At 41.5% G+C, this 20838-nt stretch overlaps 1 protein-coding gene across 3 annotated transcripts; it reads right to left on the reverse strand.

Moving 5' to 3' along the window:
- Positions 1 to 7: 7 nt before the first annotated feature.
- Positions 8 to 19376, reverse strand: LOC131469856 (cadherin-related family member 5-like). 3 transcript variants are annotated; one of them, XM_058645258.1, is made up of 16 exons: positions 19257 to 19376; positions 18254 to 18429; positions 18111 to 18170; positions 16702 to 16791; positions 16461 to 16550; positions 16272 to 16373; positions 14441 to 14626; positions 13206 to 13296; positions 13012 to 13109; positions 10715 to 10903; positions 10492 to 10602; positions 10338 to 10404; positions 6215 to 6427; positions 4307 to 4519; positions 2059 to 2228; positions 8 to 1766 (listed from the first exon to the last, which is right to left on the reverse strand). In XM_058645258.1, exons 1-16 carry the CDS (start codon positions 19348 to 19350, stop codon positions 1284 to 1286), a joined length of 2433 nt encoding a protein of 810 aa, XP_058501241.1. In that variant the 5' UTR covers positions 19351 to 19376; the 3' UTR covers positions 8 to 1283. The 3 variants fall into 3 exon arrangements, with proteins under 3 accessions (XP_058501241.1, XP_058501242.1, XP_058501243.1); XM_058645259.1 differs by lacking the exon at positions 6215 to 6427; XM_058645260.1 differs by lacking the exons at positions 4307 to 4519; positions 6215 to 6427.
- Positions 19377 to 20838: the final 1462 nt, after the last annotated feature.

Consider the following 20838-nt stretch of genomic DNA (forward strand, 5'->3'; position numbering starts at 1 on the left):
AAACAAATAATCTTTGATGAGTTTAATCTTGTGCGACATGCATGCAGCGTGATGGAGAGAGTGACCTGTGAGTACTTTAATGTGTCATGCTCATTTCTAATCCTGTCCATCCTGTTCACACCTTCAGCTCCGCCTCCTGTCTCACTGACTTCATCACAGCAGGTCTCACTACCGTCGTGTAGACCTTCACTTTTGCTGCTATTCTTCTGTCACACATCAATTTAAATGAAACTGCGTCCATACAGCACTGATTCATAACATATTTTATATCAAGGCACTTTACATGATCACAGGAAGGAAGAACTCTCTGACAGAACCAGACTGTGTATGAACATCTGCCTCGACCAGAGTACAAGAGAGGAGAGAGAGGAGGGGGAAGGGAAGGAGGTTAGTGAAGGAGACAAGGCTAAAATGAAGAATGGAAAGGAGAGAAGGGAGGAGATTTAGATCAAAAATCATTAACATTAATAAGAGTTGTCATCATCACTATCATCTTCTTCATCTTGTCGTCCAGAGTGTGACATCACTATCACTGCACCCTGCCTGCTTCACCTCTCTGTCCTCTGACTCCAGCTATTCAAACTCATCCACTTTCTCCACCTCTTCTTTTAAGAAAATCTTAAACAAGATAAAACGGGGACATTCGTTAAAAGCCAAATAAAAAAGGTGGGTCTTGAGTCTGCTTTTCAAAATGTCAACGTTCTCTGGGCCTCAGGTTCTCCGGCAGTTCAGCAGCTGTTCCATAAACAGGGGGCGTGGTGCTGGAAGGCTGCCTCACTGTGGGTTCTAGTCTTAGCACTGGGACTGTTAACCTCAGGGTGTGAGGGTTCATCGGGTCAAAGCAAGATCATTAAGTTAATCACCATCAATCATTCATTCATTATGACACATGACGTTCTACAGGAAGAGTGAGAAGTGTTAAAGGTTCAGTATACACTGCCTGGACCGCCTTCAGCTCTCATCCTCTGTGGCATTGTTCCGATAAGCTTCTGCAGTGTCACAACATTTATTTACGTCCAGTTCATTTTTCAACAAGATCTTGTGCTGATGCTGGGAGAGTCTTCTCCAGCACATCCCAAAGACTCTCAGTGGGATAAAGGTCTGGACTCTGTGGTGAAAAGGATGTCTCATACTAGGCAGTGTCATTTAAACCTTTATACATAAAGAATTTGAATTTATAGCTTAACATATGTGTTCTCTCTGATGACTGAAGGGTGTGTCTTACATCAACATTACATTTGATTATAGATGCTTCCTGCCATGTCTTTGATTTTTGACTCTTCTCACAGATTGGAGTCCTCTGGTGGATCCCCCATCTTCACGCCAAGTCCACTATCCCGATCTGTGTCATCAGTATCCATCTTCGGGGTTTTATTGCTGGACTTGTGTCGCTCCTCCTCCTCCTCGTCCTCCTCGTCTTCACTGTCATCCACTCTACTGTCTGGGATAATGACCACCTCTTCTTTGGCATTGGGGTCGATGTCCTCCTTAAACCAGACAGCCTTGTAACCCTCCTCCATGCGCCTCTCTTTGGTCAGGATGGGTTTTACCTCCTTCTCACTGTCGGCCTTATCTGAGCCTGTGTAGCTTGTATCATCAGACTGGAGCGTGTGCAGTGGCAGCATAGACTTCCTGACAGCCTGTGTGAGAGGCGTGTCGTCCACTGCTGAGGGACCGGAGCCCATGCCTCCTTCATCTGCAGTGTTTTGGAAGGCCTCGTTGGTGTACTGGAATTCCTTCTTAAAGCCACCTGAGCTTTGACCAAGCTGCAGAAGAGCAATATGAGAGAGAGACAGAATAATACAGACATAATAAGTAATTATGAACATGTTTGAAGTGTGGTTGTATGGATGAATAAGACACTGACACCTACACAGTGCACCTCCTGCACCATGCTCTCACTGAAAACATGGCTGAACATCAAATCATATATATGCCGGCTTAAGTATATGATATCTTAAGACTAACATGAGTCTGTTTTAGAAAATGCTCCTTTTCCTTTGCTTGACTTTACTCAGAAATCAGGCAAACTATTAAAATGTTAAATGTTGAACTCACAGAGCTTCGAAACACGTTGACTTCATAGATCTTCCTCCAGTCTGCTTTCTCTTTCCTCATGTGATGGACAAGCACCCCAATGACCACCAGACAAGCAAAGAGGAGGATGCCAAGGGTCACACCAAGGGCTATCATGTCTTGTGACCCATAGCTGCCTGGTGGTATTATTACTGCAAGGACAAATCACACTAAATAAAGCTGTCAACACAACAACACAACAAATCTGACACTCAACATGACAGAATCTACATGTTAAATAGCTTTCATGGATCTTAAGTGACATTGGTCACAGGCTTCGTGCTTAGCATGACAGAGTGGGTAATTGTTGTGGGTAATAAAAAAACTGAAAAAAAACAACGTGATTTTGTTGCTTTCCATTTATTTCTTGAAAATAAGCTTTGTTATTGGACCGAATCCACCCCTAACCCACCCCCATCACATAACTTCCATCTTAAAATATAACTTAACTCTATATGTATATATATATATATATATATATATATATATATATAGTGCGAGTGTGCGCAAGGCATGTTGTCCCAAACTCCTCCCCTTTTGTATTTGGTGCATATATATATATATACACGTCTTGATGACCACTCAAAGCTGCTGTACACTACAGTTTTGCCATTCACTCATTCACTCATTCACTCACACTTTCATACAGTACATGTATGTGCAGCGCTTTTTCTATCACTCATCTTTATTCATGGCAAGACCCTCAAAAGTAGACAGTTTTGAGGCTCTTGCCATTTCTTCATCTTATTATTTGTGAATACAGGCTGTATAATCCTGTAGAAAAGAAAACCTTACAAATAGATATACACATGTTTAGTCCCCTAGATGCTTGAGTTCAGGTGTAAAATGAGGACATATTAACTGCACTCAAACCTGACATAAACCAATCACAATCATGGCCAGATAGCACTAAGTACAGGTCTGAACAATGCTTCCTGAAATTCAATCACAGAAACTACATTCAGAGGTGGTTTCAGGACTCTTGTTCCTGAGCTGCATTGCCAAATTCTGCATTATGCATGCTGTCTGCACTCGTCTGCACTCGTGCAATCAGACTGCACGTCTGAACTAGGAGGATTTTCAAAAAGCATTCCTGTGTTCTTCAAACCCAGCTACACCCTCAGACAAAGACTGCACTCCTCACATCCAGTGAATAATGTTTTTGTAGTCCAGTGCAGTGAAGAAAAAAACAACAACCAACTCCTCATGCCAGTACTGTTTCCTAGACACACATGTACACATTGTCGACGGAGTAAATAGATGCAGGAATTAAAGCAAAAAAAAACCCAGTCAATGAGTCTTCGACGTGCCAGAGAAACCCATCGATGGTGTGTCCAAACTGAGAAACACACAACTGGTGTCTGAGCAGCAGTGAAACACTATGTTTCCAAACCGGGTCCCAGAGTGGTGAAATCTCAAAAAGATTACCACACTTACATACTGTGTATACAAGTGATATGCTGCTGTTTTGGGCAAATGATTGTGTCATAATACAACCTTTCTCTTGCATTCACTGTTGTCTTCCACTTCTTGTGTTTGGTGATTGGTTGGTCTGTTTTTTGATTTATTTAAAGCCAGCGATTGTGAGCATCACAGTGCAGGAAGTACTCAGCCACTCTGTGAACAAATCATTTTAATGATCCAGTTCTTTAAGTGAGAGTTCCGCTCCGTTTCCAGGTGAGGCCAAGAACCTTCGAAATTTCTCTTGTACATCAAAACTGTGTTGCAGTTCAAAGTATTGTTAGTTATTTTTACCTGAACAAAAATCCATCCTAATTATTGTATTTGTATGTAGTACTGTAGATGTGATGAATGTTCACTCTATCATTTCCACACTGTCAGCGTTTCTTTGGCTTTGGCTGTCTCGTCAGCCTCTGATCCGGGACAGACCACTAGGTCAAAGTGTGCATGTGCGACGCTTTACGGCAAATGTAAACAAGGAGAACGCCATGGCAACGATCCTGAAGAGGAGGAGAGTCGAAAATCTAAAATGCTGCCCTGCATTACTTTAAATGACATAAGTATTTTTTTCTATGTCTTGGCTTAGTGGCCAGTAAAATTCCTTCTGGTGACCCATGTTTGACTTCAAATATTTTAGATTTTGGTAACTTGGATATAATTATTCTCACCTTTGTTGCTATAGAACACATTTCCACAATGGGACAATACACATGAGACCACCTGAAGGAGGATGATCAGTGCGGCAGAGGAGTTGTGCTTGTAGACATACTTGAATCTGTGGTGGAGATTACAGCGTCACTTGTCGTGCTGGGGATGGACGTTTGGCCACTGATGGTTGATGGTTCACTGATGGTTGATGTTTTATGGTTGGTGGTGGACACCTGGATATCTTCAGTGGTCTGGCTGCTCCTGGTGGATTCATCTATGGCCGTTGTGGTGATAATGGTCGTAGTGCTCATTGGCACAGTGGGGGTTGTGAGACCTGGTAGAAAAGCACAGTTGACGCTTATGTGGCTTTGTCCCTGTGATGATTATTTTTTTGATTTGTGGTTTTTGTTTTTTCCTTCTGAATTAAAACATTTTAAACTTTAGACTTTTAAAGTTGAGTTCAGGTTCAAAGCACTCAAATTTTAAGATTTTAAGACTTTTTCCAACAGTAAGTCCAACTTTTGGAACTTGCTTGTAGGTTTCAGCACAAGAAACAACTTTCTGCCATCTGATTGAATGTGCATTAATGGTTTGAGTTTAAGTTTGTCACATGACATTTCCACCACGCAATGTCACACAGTTACACCAATAATATGTTATATTTTTGAAAGCTGTATATGGTTACAATTCATTTCTGGGATTTGAAAACTCATGATTGTGTAATGTTAGAAATTGATGGCAGGACTCTGTTTAAACAGTTAAAAGGTATTTGTCATCTAAACAATGGAAACAGCAGCAAATCAAACATTCAACTGCAGGAAAATTGTATTAAAAGCGCTGCTTAAATTATTCTGACGTAGGGATGTAAGGTTTACCAGTACTTAATAGGTACTGGGGTACTAAAAACATTCAAAATGACACGATTCTGCATAGGGGTGTCACAATCGCGATTGTAAATCAAATATCGATCAAAACAACTTCACGGTCTTCACCTTCAAAAGCAAAGGTGGAATCAAGGATTTAACCACGCCCCCAGTGTGACATCCTGCAGATGTACCATTGTAGCACATTACCTCCTCCCCCCTCCCGCTTTATGAAATCACCGGTGTGTGCATATTTTGCGTTCCCTGTGAGTTTCTTTGTCTTCAGCAGCATCTTTGCTAAATGCTGTCGTGCAGCCGGCTCCACTGCTGCCATGCAGACAGGCATTCTCTGTACCTGATACTGCAAAGATCGTCTAATAGGCAGAGGAGGGTCTGTTTTTTTGTGTCATAATACGACCTTTCTCTTGCATTCACTGGTGTCTTCCACTTCTTTTTATTTATTTAAAGCCAGCGATTTGTGAGCATCACAAACGCTGCCGCTGTATTTCAGCTCATGCAGGAAGTACTCAGCCACTCTGTGAACAAATCTTTTTAATGATCCAGTTCTTTAAGTGAGAGTTCCGCTCTGTTTCCAGGTGAGGCCAAGAACCTTCGAAATTTCTCTTGTACATCAAAACTGTGTTGCAGTTCAAAGTATTATTAGTAAAGTAAAGTAATACAGAGCAACATTTTTACAAAAATCCATCCTAATTATTGTATTTGTATGTAGTACTGTAGATGTGATGAATGTTCACTCTATCATTTCCACACTGTCAGCGTTTCTTTGGCTTTGGCTGTCTCGTCAGCCTCTGATCCGGGACAGACCACTAGATCAAAGTGTGCATGTGTGACGCTTTACGGCAAATGTAAACAAGGAGAACGCCATGGCAACGATCCCGAAGAGGAGGAGAGTCGAACATCTAAAATGCTGCCCTGCATTACTTTAAATGACATAAGTATTTTTTCTATGTCTTGGCTTAGTTGCCAGTAAATTTCCTTCTGGTGACCCATGTTTGACTTCAAATATTTTAGATTTTGGTAACTTGGAAATAATTATTCTCACCTTTGTTGCTATAGCAACACATTTCCACAATGGGACAATACACATGAGACCACCTGAAGGAGGATGATCAGTGCTGGCAGAGGAGTTGTGCTTGTAGACATACTTGAATCTGTGGTGGAGATTACAGCGTCACTTGACGTGCTGGGGATGGACGTTTGGCCACTGATGGTTGATGGTTCACTGATGGTTGATGTTTTATGGTTAGTGGTGGACACCTGGATATCTTCAGTGGTCTGGCTGCTCCTGGTGGATTGATCTATGGCCGTTGTGGTCATAATGGTTGTAGTGCTCATTGGCACAGTGGGGGTTGTGAGACCTGGTAGAAAAGCACAGTTGACGCTTATGTGGCTTTGTCCCTGTGATGATTTTTTTTGACTTGTGGTTTTTGTTTTTTCCTTTTGAATTAAAACATCTTAAACTTTAGACTTTCAGGGGCAGCCCGTGGCCAAGTGGAAAGGGAACTTGGCTTGTAACTGGAGGGTTACAAGCAAGCCAAGCCATGCCTGAGCAAGGTACCCAACCCCCATTGCTCCCCGGGCGCTACTCAGTATGGCAGCCCACTTCTCCTAATTCTAGAATGGGTCAAATGCAGAGGAATCATTTCCCTAAGGGGATTAATACATTAAAATTCTTTCTAAAGTTGAGTTCAAGTTCAAAGCACTCAAATTTTAAGACTTTTCCAACAGTAAATCCAACTTTTGGAACTTGCTTGTAGGTTTCAGCACAAGAAACAACTTTCTGCCATCTGATTGAATGTGCATTAATGGTTTGAGTTTAAGTTTGTCACAGGACATTTCCACCAGGCAGTGTCACACAGTTACACCAATAATATGTTATATTTTTGAAAGCTGTATATGGTTACAATTCATTTCTGGGATTGGAAAACTCAGGATTGTGTAATGTTAGAAATTGATGGAAAGACTTTGTTTAAACAGTTAAAAGGTATTTGTCATCTAAACAATGGAAACAGCAGCAAATCAAACATTCAACTGCAGGAAAATTGTATTAAAAGTGCTGCTTAAATTATTCTGACGTAGGGATGTAAGGTATACCAGTACTTAATAGGTACTGGGGTACTAAAAACATTCAAAATGACACTATTCTGCATAGGGGTGTCACAATCTCGATTGCAAATCAAATATCGATTGAAAGCAAAGGTGGAATCAAGGATTTAACCACGCCCCCAGTGTGACATCCTGCAGATGTACCATTGTAGCACATTACCTCCTCCCCCCTCCCGCTTTTTGAAATCACCGGTGTGTGCATATTTTGCGTTCCCTGTGAGTTTGCTTTGTCTTCAGCAGCATCTTTGCTAAATGCTGTCTACTGCTGACTCCACTGCTGCCATGCAGACAGGCATTCTCTGTACCTGATACTGCAAAGATCGTCTAATAGGCAGAGGAAAGAGACAGCACTAGTGTTGTGTCGTCTGTAAACCAACGATTAGTTTTTTCTAACAGTTCCACAGTAAGCTCATTATTGTGACTCAAATAAGTCAGTCAGTCAATCATGGAGGGAATCCCTGTGGTTAGGTCCAGGCCCACCCATGTTAGGTCCAGGCCACCCATGTTAGGTCTGGGTTCACCTATGTTAGGTCCAGGTCCACCCATTTTAGGTCCAGGCCCACCCATGTTAGGTCCAGGCCACCCATGTTAGGTCCAGGCCACCCATGTTAGCTCCAGGCCCACCCATGTTAGGTTCAGGCCACCCATGTTAGGTCCAGGCCCACCCATGTTAGGTCCAGGCCCACCCATGTTAGGTCTGGGCTCACCTATGTTAGGTCCAGGCCCACCCATTTTAGGTCCAGGCCACCTATGTTAGGTCCAGGCCCACCCATGTTAGGTCCAGGCCACCCATGTTAGGTCCAGGCCACCCATGTTAGGTCTGGGCTCACCCATGTTAGGTCCAGACCCAAGTTAGGTCCAGGTCCACCCATGTTAGGTCCAGGTCCACCCATGTTAGGTCCGGGCTCACCCATGTTAGGTCCAGGCCCACCCATGTTAGGTCCAGGCCACTCATGTTAGGTCCGGGCTCACCCATGTTAGGTCCAGGCCACCCATGTTAGGTCCGGGCCCACCCATGTTAGGTCCGGGCCACCCATGTTAGGTCCAGGCCAAGCCACCCATGTTAGGTCCAGGACACCCATGTTAGGTCTGGGCTCACCCATGTTAGGTCCAGACCCAAGTTAGGTCCAGGTCCACCCATGTTAGGTCCAGGTCAACCCATGTTAGGTCCAGGTCCACCCCATGGGCCCACCCATGTTAGGTCCAGGACCAACCATGTTAAGTCCAGGCCACCCATGTTAGGTCCAGGTCCACCCATGTAAGGGCCAGGTCCACCCCATGGGCCCACCCATGTTAGGTCCAGGCCCACCCATGTTAAGTCCAGGCCCACCCATGTTAGGTCCAGGTCCACCCCATGGGCCCACCCATGTTAGGTCCAGGCCCACCCATGTTAAGTCCAGGCCCACCCATGTTAGGTCCAGGCCCACCCATGTTAGGTCCAGGTCCACCCATGTTAGGTCCAGCCCAACCATTGTTAGGTCCAGGTCCACCCATGTTAGGTCCAGGTCCACCCATGTTAGATCCAGCCCACCCATGTTAGGTCTAGGACAGACCACTAGGTCAAAGTGTGCATGTGCGACGCTTTATGGCAAATGTAAACAAGGAGAACACCATGGCAACGATCCCGAAGAGGAGGAGAGTTGAAAATCTAAAATGTTGCCCTGCATTACTTTAAATTACATAAGTAGGCCACCCATGTTAGGCCCAGGCCACCCATGTTAGGTCCAGGCCCACCCATTTTGACCCAGAATGAGACAGACACAAACAGTAGCTATTAGCTAATATAAAACTTCAACATAAACATAACAAAGCAGCTTGTTTTCATTTAAATTCACAAAGAAACGCTCCGAGGAGCAGGAGGAGGAAACTCGAGTTACCATCCAGCTAGGCCTCCCTCTCCTCCCATAGTGGCCGCCCCCTCACAGCAGCAAAGCAACGCCAAAGATATAATTCCGTTTCAGTCTATTTGTGTATTAATCGTTCAAAAGAGATAAATGAAGTTAGGCTTACCGCCAAGGTAAGCTAATCAGCCTCAGAAAATCCAAGAACAATGCAGAACTGTGGATCGGTTAAAATGCTTCAAAATTCCTGAAAACATGCGTTAATCTTCAAGGAAATGTCAAAAATGTCAATACTGAACAGAGGAGTCTGGTGTATGAAGCAACAGCACTGCTGAAAGCTGGCGACCCGTTCAGCTGCAGTTCAGTTCAGTGATTGTGCTCAGGTCATGCAGGAAGTCCTGAACTGATTATAATGATTCAGTTCCACCCAAAACAGCTGCATAGACGTCACTAGCTGAGACAGAGAGAATGGCAGCGGCAGCAACACTGTCGAAGCCACGACAAAAAAGAGGGCACCCAAACTACAATTTGGAAATATTTGGCTTCAAGGGAAATGCAAAGGGAAACCTGGCAATGTGTCACACAAAATATTTGAAGGACAAGCATCCAGACATGTTCAAAGAATTTAAAGACCAATATATGATTAAATAAAATAATAAAGTGAATTAAGATAACTCTCTTGTTCTCACACAAAGCACTTTTAAGAATTGGATACTGAAATGTAACTGATTCATTTCTACATAAACAAACTTGTAGCCTGCAGGTCCCCAAATAGTGTAAGATTTTCATAATCATGAATCAGAAAATGACACAGTATATACACATATATACTGTATGTCCCATTGTAAATCTAAAAATGTGTCTTACAAAGAAAAGGACACTCATTTGACATTAATGGAACTTCAGCTGAGTGCATTACCCCTCAATGTCGCTTACATTAACTGGACACACAAAATAAAATCACATTTTGAAGTTTCTGTGGGGGAAATTAGCTAAGGTTCTTATTAGCTTACAGCAGAGGTCACCAAGAGAGCTACTTCAAAGGGACTGTTTAAGCCGAATATTATTATTATTATTATATATAATAATAATGATAATAATAATAATAATAATAATAATAATAATAACAATAATAATAATGATTAAGGATATTCTTGATCTTGGTCTGATCCATTAATGGTTCCTCACAATAATTATTAACAATGATTTAACAAGGTCGGAAACAGATTTTGGTTTTAGAACTCATGTGGTCTCAGTTGGCGACCAACAGGGCTATAGTCATTTGTTTAACTAGAGGCCTATTTGAAGATCTGGTTCCTACCTGATTTCACCTCCACTAAGAGCTCAGCTCTGCCCGACTCCCCATTAGACTTGTCTGTTGCCACCACCTGGGAGGAAGATGATGAAAAATGGTTTAATGAGAAAATAGCACATCAAGCAGTCATTTTTAATTGATCTTGGTTGTTTGAACTCACATGCAGGGATAACATGCTGTCTGGAAGATCCTTCATCATGAATAAGTAGCCGTTAATGATGCGGAAGTCATCGCTCCCAGTAACAGAGTACACAATGAAGGGATTTATTTCCTGTTTGAACAGGGAAGGTTAGTGATGCACATCATTAAAAACAGCAGCTCAGCATTAGCCAGTTGAGATTTTCTTTGTTGACACTGTCTCTGGTTCAGTTGAGACACTTTACCTCATGGTAGTCTTTGTCTGTTGCGTGGATGAACAGGGGCTTATCGTTGTCCATAGCCATTGAGCCTACTTTAGTGATGAGACCTTTGTAACTCGACTTCTGAAACTGTGGGCGGAAGTCACTCTTCAACAGAACGCTGATTGTGACAGTGGTGGTAGCAAACTGATTCCTGTTCTTCTTTTGAGCAGCCTGAGAGACACACATAGATCAAAGTTTCATTTTATTCTACTTTATGGAAGCGCATTGCATTCATTTGGAAAAAAAATTTTTATTAATATTTTGGTTTGTTTTTTTGAATATTTTTTTTCCTGTTTTTCTGAGTAATTTGTTCTGAATTATTGAGAACTCTTGCGAGAACCTTCAACCTGCAAGTGACTCTAACCCTAAGCCATATTTTCAGCAGTCTCCTGATCGTCTCTTGTGTCACCTCGTAGCCAGATGCCTGAATGCATTTCAAATGCATCATCTTGTATCCATGGAGAGACATTGCTTTGTCTAACAGATCTGAATGACTTTCCTTCTGAACAACCGCAAAGTCCTCAGGGGCCTGCGGAAAGTCGACAAACTCATGATGAAACCATGTATGTGACTTAAAGACAGGACTATCTCCCAGTGTCTTAAACCCAGATCAAAGTAAAACTTGATTAAACTAAAAAAGCCGTCCATGTTGTTATTAATCGAACTCTCAATAAAGGAATAAATGTTTTTATTGCTTCAAATGCTCTCTAAACTCAAAAAAATAAAAAAAATAAATTACTCCGAAAAACAAACCAATTTTTTTTTTTTTTTTTTTTCAAGTGAATGCAATGCACTTCCATATTTAAGAATATAAATACGATTTTACTTTTTAGAGGCGTAGCCTACAATCCTGTGGAATATAATGACATGTTGAACAACATTAGATTTATTACTGGTTTCATCAAAGGTTGATTTGAATTGTTTGCCTTTTTTAATTCTATAGCTAGAAATTAATCAGTCAGCTCAGGGGTAAATGGTAAATGCTTTGTATTTACAGTTTTTCTCAGTCGCCTTGTTGCTTTTCTCAGATCAGAATGAAAATTCTCATAACTATTAGTTCAACCTCCACAACATTTAGTCATTTGTGCACATCATAGTAGCAATTTCTCCTTCCTCTGAGCAAATTGTCAATGCTTTTGGACATGTATCAGTTGCTTTCATACAATTCTCTGCTGTTTTATAACATTATCATTTGCTTATGTCATGTCAGTCAAATTGAACTATACTTATGGATGCTGAATAGTCTCCTAAATTGAACAATTGCTCTCAGTTGAACTTCAGCTTTTACTCACGAGGAGGTGTAACCAATGACAAGCCACTTGTTCACAGTCACTCAGGGATGCCATGAACCCTCTTTTGGCAAGCATATATGAACCGAGCAGGACATAGTGTCTACCATTTCTACAATTCTGTGACACAGAAATGGAAGGTGAGCATCGTGGAAGAGGGGTGAGGATGCGGGGAGGAAGGGGAAGGGGTAAAATACACAGGCAGATTCCTAATTAAATTAGGGCTACAGTTGTGGACCATGTTGTCAATCACATTTGTGCACAGCTCTACCAAAAGGGTGTTTCTTATATTTGTTCTAAATAAGTGACTGTAGTGTATTTTTCTTTTGCACAATGCTGGACAATTGCAAAGACCATATACAGTAAAAATGTGAAACGTATGTATTCAGTGTCTTGTACTCACTTACTCCCCTAACTACAGGAATGTGTAACTTTACTGTAGTTTTCAAATGGCTGTACAAGTAGTGTATAGTGCTGTCTTAAGCATTTTCAGGTAGTGTCACCGAGTTCTGACCTTTTTTTTGCATTGGAAAACACTGAGAGAATAAACTGTCATAATGAAAACTTGACAAAGTCATTTGACTATGTTGTTCATAAACGATGGTGTCAAGACTTCTCATTTTGATGACACTGGCAGTTTCATTGACATGAATACTTGCTTTTGAGGAATTGAAAAGTGCTTTTGCAGGTTATTCACTAGGTTTTGCAGTTTGCACTAATTGTTTTGAGAAATGCACTAACTGCTGTGCAAATATTAATAGTGATGTGAGAAAAGCACCAAAGCGACTGAGAAAAACTGTATATAGCACATCTCTAGTCTTGATGACCACTCAAAGCTGCTGTACACTGCAGACGCAGACGCAGATGCAGGGTAAGTGGCATGTATCTAAAGTGCAATTGTTTTGCTGCAATAGTGAAGGGAAGTGAATACCATATATAGACACAGACACTAGGACTTGAATGTAGTGAAAATAAATAAATAAAGTTTACCAGAACTGTGAGATGGATAGTGTCAGGTTTGTTCACCGGCTTCAGCATGCTGATGTTCCCCATGTTTGCATTGATCTCAAAATAATCATCATCATTTCCTAAAACACAGACACACTGAGCTCATACTACATGCCAATAATCAACAACAACTGCTAATCTAGACTCCAGAGTTTGTGATAATCCAAACTGCTTACCACTCAGAATCAGGTATGTTATCTCCTCATTAATTCCAGAGTCTCCATCAATGGCATAAAGTGGTCCTGGTTTCAGTGGTAAAACCCCAGTCTGCAAAGAAAAGAACACTCTTTATTACAATCATTATGTGGTTGATCAGTTTTCTCTCCTAAATGCTTTACCACTTTACCAAATCCATAAACTTCAACTGGTTCAGAACTCAGCCACTCAGAACCCCGTCCTCACAACACATCACCCTGTCCTGAAACAACTTCACTCTGCACTGAATTCAAAATCCTTCTTTTAACTTTCAAAGTCCTCCATAACTTAGCTCCACATCTCACTGACCTCCTCCACACTTACACCCGCATTCTCCGTTCCTCCTCAGCCTCCCTCCTCTTCATACCACCTGCCACAATGGGACTATGGTCATTCAGCCGTTCTCAACAATATCATCGTTATCTACCTTCAGTGCCAGAAATAAAATGTAGTATTATTATTATAATTATTACACTTGCATCAATCATGCTTTAAATACTGCTTCTTCATGTGTCACGTGAAGATCTGTCCCTACAGAATCTTCTTGCAAGCCTATGATGTTTCCAAGAAACCAGGTGCTCTGGCAGTAATCCAGGATTAATAGAACCAGTTACATGCATAACCTTTGTACTTCCTGACTGCCAGATAAAATGCTTCAAGTACTGGATGACTAATACCAATAGTGTCCCGAGGAATCCCAAGTACCTTCATGGCATTGTCTCCGTTCTACTCTGTACTGAGCTGTCTTCAATTAAGTGTTTTCTTCCAATGTAACTTATCACTGACTCCAGAGATTTCATCACAGATCTCAAAGCCTCAGTAACAGAAATGTCCCCAACATTGGCAGCTGTGTTTTCTGTGAAAGCTTAATCTGGGCTGTCTTTCTCCTCGTACCTCATACATCCTAAACCAAGTGTGGGAAACAAAGTGCAGGAAACAAAACACAAAAAAAACACCCTGGACTGGTCGCTAGTCCATCTCAGGGACACATGTAGACAAACAACCACTCACAGTGTCCAATTTGCCTAATCCCCAAACCAGAAAACCAGAAGAAAGCCCACGCACACACGGGGAGAACATGCAAACTCCATGCAGAGAGACCCCGGGTCATGAAACTGGGTGTTGGAGCTAACCACTACACCATCCATGTGATGAATCATTAATTCAAACATCAAACAATGATTGTGTATTTGTACAGTAGTTTTTAGATTTACACCTGTATTTGGTTTAAAAAAACACTGCCAGTGTATCCTGTGCTGTAGCAGATCACAGCCTCCCCATTATTTTGTTTGGTACAAGGCTGGAACCAGGGCGGCCTGTTGTCCTGATCTGTGATGGTGACCATAATGGTGGTGGTGGCAGTGAATGAGGGGCTTCTTTCTCGTGTTGTCAATGGTGTGTCCTGAAAATCAAGAAACAATAAGAATGACATGATTATTCCAGTAAAACACAAGCACTATTAAGAGGTCTGGAAAAAATGCTTCTCCATAGCTTTAACTTTTGGGCCATTACCAGGTAAACTTGAGGAAACTAGAGGATGGTTATTATTAGTTAAGTGTGACAAAAATAACTCTGCAGCTATGCTTCTAAACCGGAGCTATGAAGCTTAGCTGGGAACTGACTTGAATGAACAGAACATACGACACTGACTTCCCTCCAAAAAACGAGCTGATTCCATTCAGTGCAAGTCATCAAAGTAAGGGAATGACCAAAAACGAGTCGTAGACCCTTTCATTGTATACAAACATTCCAAGCCTAGCAAGAATGCGCGCACAGTTTGGTGTCAGAAAACGTCACAACAGGTAAGCGACTAGCATGTACGTCCACGGTCCTCCAACAAATAATTCTGAATATGTTCTTTCGTTGACGATTAAGGACAATAAATTCGTACTAGCTGACGGCAATAGTCTGCCTGACCCAGCTTCCATAAAACATTGGGTAGATGGCCAGATATTCACTCTTACCTTATAGATAAAGGAACAAGGAACGTTTTTAGCACACCGTGTTTACTTATCAGCGTGCTAGCCGGCTGGTAGCTAATTACAAGCTAGCTACGTCCAAGACCACAACATAACTTTAGGCAGCATAGGTTTCATTTACATATGTGCATGGGCTTTTCATCGTAATCTAACAGAAAGAGCTGATGAATGATAACTTACATGAAATGAAGTGAGCACTACAAACGCACTAGCATCACCACAGTCTTCTCTTTTTAACGCTTGGAGCCACAGACCATGTCTATTTTTTTGAAAGGGCTGAGATCCTGTAGGGATTCTGAAGAACTTGCTGCTTCTATTTTCACAGCCCGCTACGCTACAAGTATGCATCTTATGTGACTACTGTACAAGTGAATGGTACGAGTGTGTTTTCTGACCCCTAACTGCGCACACACATTTCTGTGACGTAGCTCTCGAAAGGGTCTATTGTGCCATACGGGTTCATGCAGTTATGCAAGGTACACATAAGGTATCTATGAATTGCAGGAACGTGTGTGTGTGTGTTACTTGCATATCTCCGCATCAGGTCTGACTGATTTCAAACTTGACAGGTGTCTTGGAACAGGCACGAGTAAGTGCACTGCCAAGTTGTTTGCATAAGTAATGTAAAAGATATCGGTAAAAGAAGCACACATTGGCTTTCGGCGCTCTCGCCACTGTAATGGAGCCACTCCCCCTCTCACTCACACAGCACTGTGAGTGAGACAAGGCGCCGTGAAGCTGAGGCAGGCAACGAACGCGATGCCCCCAACCACAGACTGGTCACCTGACTCCCCTCCAGAAGGCGTTACAGGTCTCTCTACACCCGAACCAGCAGGTTCCGAGGAAGCTTCTTTCCTGCAGCTGTCACCCTACTGAACTCTAGCTCTGCATCCCGGTGACAACCAACTGTTATGCAACCATGTAGTTGCTTTCTAACATACACAATTGAACATGTCACTGAACTTTTGCTGTGTAATGGTAACAATGAACACTCAAACACACCAAACCAACAATGACTAAAAACACACACAAAAACAGATTTAGTATAAGTATAGAGACAGTACTCACCTGAGCATACAATACCAAACGGACATTGTCGACTTTTTCGTAGTCGAGTGTTGCATTAGTAAGGACATCCGGAATAGTAGGTGACCTCAATTTAAAGAGGGTCTGTAGAAAATGAATGAATGTCTTACTATGAAGCAGTTTTCATCCGTTTTCTGTTTTTGTGCTAAGCTAAATAAAACATTTGCTTACAGAGTCAGATGTCAGTGTGTAGAAAAGCTGAGTGTCTTTGTCCTGGTCTGTGGCAGCAAAGTGTCCCACACTTGTTCCTACAGGAGACACCTCAAAGAAAAAGACACAAAACAACAATATGTTGACACAAACTGCTCTAATGGGAGACTTTTAATGGATAACTCGACACTAACCTCTGTTATTGGGAACAAAGTAAAACAAAGAAACAAACATACTCCAAAGGTATTTATCAGACTCTTACCTCACTGACATTAACATGGTAGGTGTTCTGATCAAACACTGGACGGTTATCATTCACATTTACAACAAATACAGGAATGTTGAGTTCCATCTGAAAATGGTATGAAAGAAATGACAATGATGTAAAATGATGTCACATTTTCCGGCCTTTTCAATAAACTGTAAATAATATTCTACTTGTCCTAATGCATCTGTAAACAAACATCTTTACAAGCTCATGACAGTTGTTACTGTCAGGATAAGAACATGATATGGAATTTTGCCAGTATGGTTTTAGGTGTGGAAACATGCAGATTTAAGAATAAAGCAGGGTCTGTGCCTGTGCCTGACCACCACAGACACACCACTGACACAGGAATACATTGTAACAGGTCAGGTGCAGGACGTTAGCTGGTTCATTGCTGTGTTCTAAGTCGTCAGCGTCAGTGTAACACTTCAGTGGATTGAACCTTTAAAATTTCAACTACTTAGACAAAGTAGTATTTCTGTGGAATCAACCTTTAAGTATTTAACTATTTAGACTCATTCAAACTCAATTTAGTTCATATTCATTAAATAGATTATTCTATGTGTACACAATAAATGTCACAGTGAGCATTTTACAGGGGGCAGCATAAAACAATCTAAATTAATATAGAATAATATATATTTATTATTTATATTTATTCCTGCATTCATTCTTTATTTATTTTTTTAGTTTATGTATTAATTTACTCACTTAATTATATAATTATATAATATATTATATTATGTATAATTTATGTATTAATATGTGTATAGTAGTGTCCAGTGACCAGTCTTGTAACCTACACCCTTGCTTCCCTTACACACACGTTCACAGACCTGTCCTCTGATTGACTTATCTTCATGTGGACAGCCTAACCAAAGCGTTATCGCTATCCTGAGCCTGAACCTGAACCTAAACATAACTCACAGTTTAGCCCTAAACCTAACCAGTTCCTCAAAGGTGAGATTCTCGTGAAGTCCTGACTAGTGTTGTTTTTGCAGCCTGTTTTGATTTGAGTTTTTATTAGTTTTAGTCACATTCATATTCTTTTTGTCTAGTCACCTTTTAATCGACTAAAAGTCTGAGCATTTTAGTCTTATTTTAGTCAGAATAACCCGTGACTGTTTTTGTCATGTCCCGTTCTGCCATTTAAGTTATGTTATTTGTTTTTTTTATTCATTCATTGGTTCCTGTTTTATTTTGGTACTCATGCGTTGTCTCATTTCAGATCCACTTCCTGTCAAGTGTCCCTCCTGTGTCATTACTGGCATTACTGGAAAATGTTGTTTAGAGATAACAAATACACACACACACACATGCACGCAGGCACGCACACACACAAAGAGAGTAACCAAAGTGCACACAAAATGGTTTCAGTTGCACCGTCACACATGCACAGTTACCTGGCGTTCACCTGGAGGTTCCTCAGAACAAATGATGGTAGCATCATAGCTTTTTACAGGCTGAAAACCAAACAGAATCCATGTTCAACACAGGTTTCAACATTTTAAAATTCTAAATCAAAAACAGATTAAATGGTGCTTACATTCTCATGATCAAACACTATAGCAGTTAGGAGCTCTCTTCCTTGGAGTCTAAATGTGTTGTCAGAGGGGGGTTTGAGCTTCAGGGTCACCCCAGGGTGGATAATAGTAATATTTGCTATAACATCACCCACTGAGTTGTTTTCTTCAACATCCACATATGTAGGACCGGCACAGACTGAGGAGACAAGAACAACAATCAGTGCGATCAAACAATGACGTCCACAGTTCAACATTAAACTGATGGTGCGCTTGAACGATCAAGGTCATGAATCAGCAACCAGCCTGAGATACTGACCACACTCAAACTGAGTCCTACAATAACTGAAGAATACATTTGCCACTTTATTTTACCCTGGAAACTGACGTTTTCAAACGGCTCACTTTCCTGAACCAAAGTCCATGGAGAAAATCAGTGTTTTTAGGTCATGGGGACACAAGCTGCTCCACTACCGCTGCCCTGTTTAATTAGTTTGACCCAAATGAACACATGAACTTAATGTGGATGAATAATTCAAATTGCTGCGACGTAACATCAGATTTTCTCAGATGAGATGAAGCATCAAACATTTTCCTTGTTTCTCTGATGTTTTCACTGAGAGCATGACTTAGTGCAGCCTTTCTCAAAGTGTGGTCTGCGGACCACTGGTGGTCCGTGAGCGACCCCTAGTGATCCGAGAGGTAAAACGTATCATGTTTTAAAATTTAACACAAATTACAAGCACCCACCACCATCATCAGTGTCTGTGTTCAGCAGTTGAGTTATTGTAACAGTATAATAAATACAACCTATTTTGACATTGTTTAAATATTATTTTCTGTTTTTCTGTTTAAGCCTCCACTTAAGACAAATCGTAATAAAGACTTACAATAAAGCATATATCAAATATAATATTTGCTAAATAGGCACTAAAAAAGATAGAATTTTGACTTAATAAATCTTAAGTCTTCTTTCTTCTACCCTTTAGCCTAAATGCATAAATATAACAGCTACACTTTACTCACTCTCAGTCTCAATGCCTGCCGACGGTTGAAACAGGTAGAGAAGTAGAAAGATTAAGGAAGTCCTCATTAAAAAGTGGGACTGAATGGCATCCATGTCTCTGTCCGTCGTGTCTGGAATGATGTCCTTGTCTGTTTTATGTCCTCTGTTCTTTTCTTATCGGCTCACTTTTATGGCTGCGGTGGACTTTAACTTGTCATAAAAACACAACAAACAAAATGTCTATTTGCTGGGAAGTCATCTGATCTCTCTGGCAACCATTGCTTTTCACTTTTATTTGATTGGTTAGACTCAGGTCATATAGAAATGAGTCCAGTGACCAGTCTTGTAACCTACCTTGTAAACCTACACCCTTGCTTCCCTTACACACACACGTTCACACACCTTATATTCATGTGGACAGCCTAACCTGAGCCTGAGAGAGCACATCCCCATTCAGCAGGTAACTGTACTCAGGAATTGAGCTTGTAACCAGAGGGTTGCCGGTTCCCCCACTGTTCCTGTGCATGGCCTGGTGTGTAAATATGAAAGGTTAAATTCCCTCTCACTGTTGGTGTGTGTGTGTGTGTGTGTGCGTGTCTAACTCTACTTCCCCATTGCCTCTGGTATGACAACATGCCAAAAACAGTCCTGTTGTCACGTACTGGTCTGCAGTTAGGAAACACTCTTCCGTTCATCCCAACCACCTCTTCTCTCCATCAATCATTGATGACTTAACAGAGTCTCATTTCTTTAAATTCCCCCCAGATTCGTAGTTTTATTAAAACTGATACACCGTCCTTCTCCAATTTGCCTCATGTGGAATCTGACCTCTCCTGCAAGCCTTTAAGGCGGGGCTCTGTATCTTTCTTTAATAGTTTTATTACTAATCTACAAACTCACTATCACTGGAGACTCTGAGGTCTATGTGGGAAACAGACTTAGGAGTTGTTATTCAGCCAGAGCAATAAATACATTTCCAACACAACAAGACTCAGCCAGGTGAGTCTTTGTGGTTTAACGGCCGGGGTCGTACTTCCTGTCCACGTCCTCGGAGACTCGCTCAGCATTCAGCTCGTACCAGCCTTTGGTTTCATACTTTAACGAGGGTCTGGTCAGGCTAGTGTTCATCACCGATGTACTTGAGCTGATATTCCTGTCTAGGAGCCTTCATTTCACACCTAACAGTCTGCTGGACTGGTTCCATTGGGGGTTGCAACGCTCAGCCGGTCCGAGTTTGCTTTCATGCTGCACTTTAGTGAACGACTCCGTTGCTTTACCATCTCGGCCACAGATGGAGGACAAGGTCCTGGGGGAGCAGCTGGAGCAGCTGGAGCAGAGTCCAACAGTGCCACCTGCTGGTGATGCAACACACTCATGACCAATCCTCTGAGCTAATTAGAATTGTTCTTTTTGTTGATTGCTGACTGATACGTGTAATGATTTATGACCAGAAATGATTTCTTGCTGATGTATGAACAGTAAGTGTTGGATCTTTGTCTCGCTGTGCCTTCATTACAAGACAATAAACTAAATGAAATCCCAGTGAATCACTGAGCCATTTTGTAGATGTCAAACGTTCACTTGGACTCAAAGTTCAACTGA

This window comes from Solea solea, chromosome 12, assembly GCF_958295425.1.
Source record: "Solea solea chromosome 12, fSolSol10.1, whole genome shotgun sequence".
In the NCBI taxonomy this organism is placed as follows: domain Eukaryota; kingdom Metazoa; phylum Chordata; class Actinopteri; order Pleuronectiformes; family Soleidae; genus Solea; species Solea solea.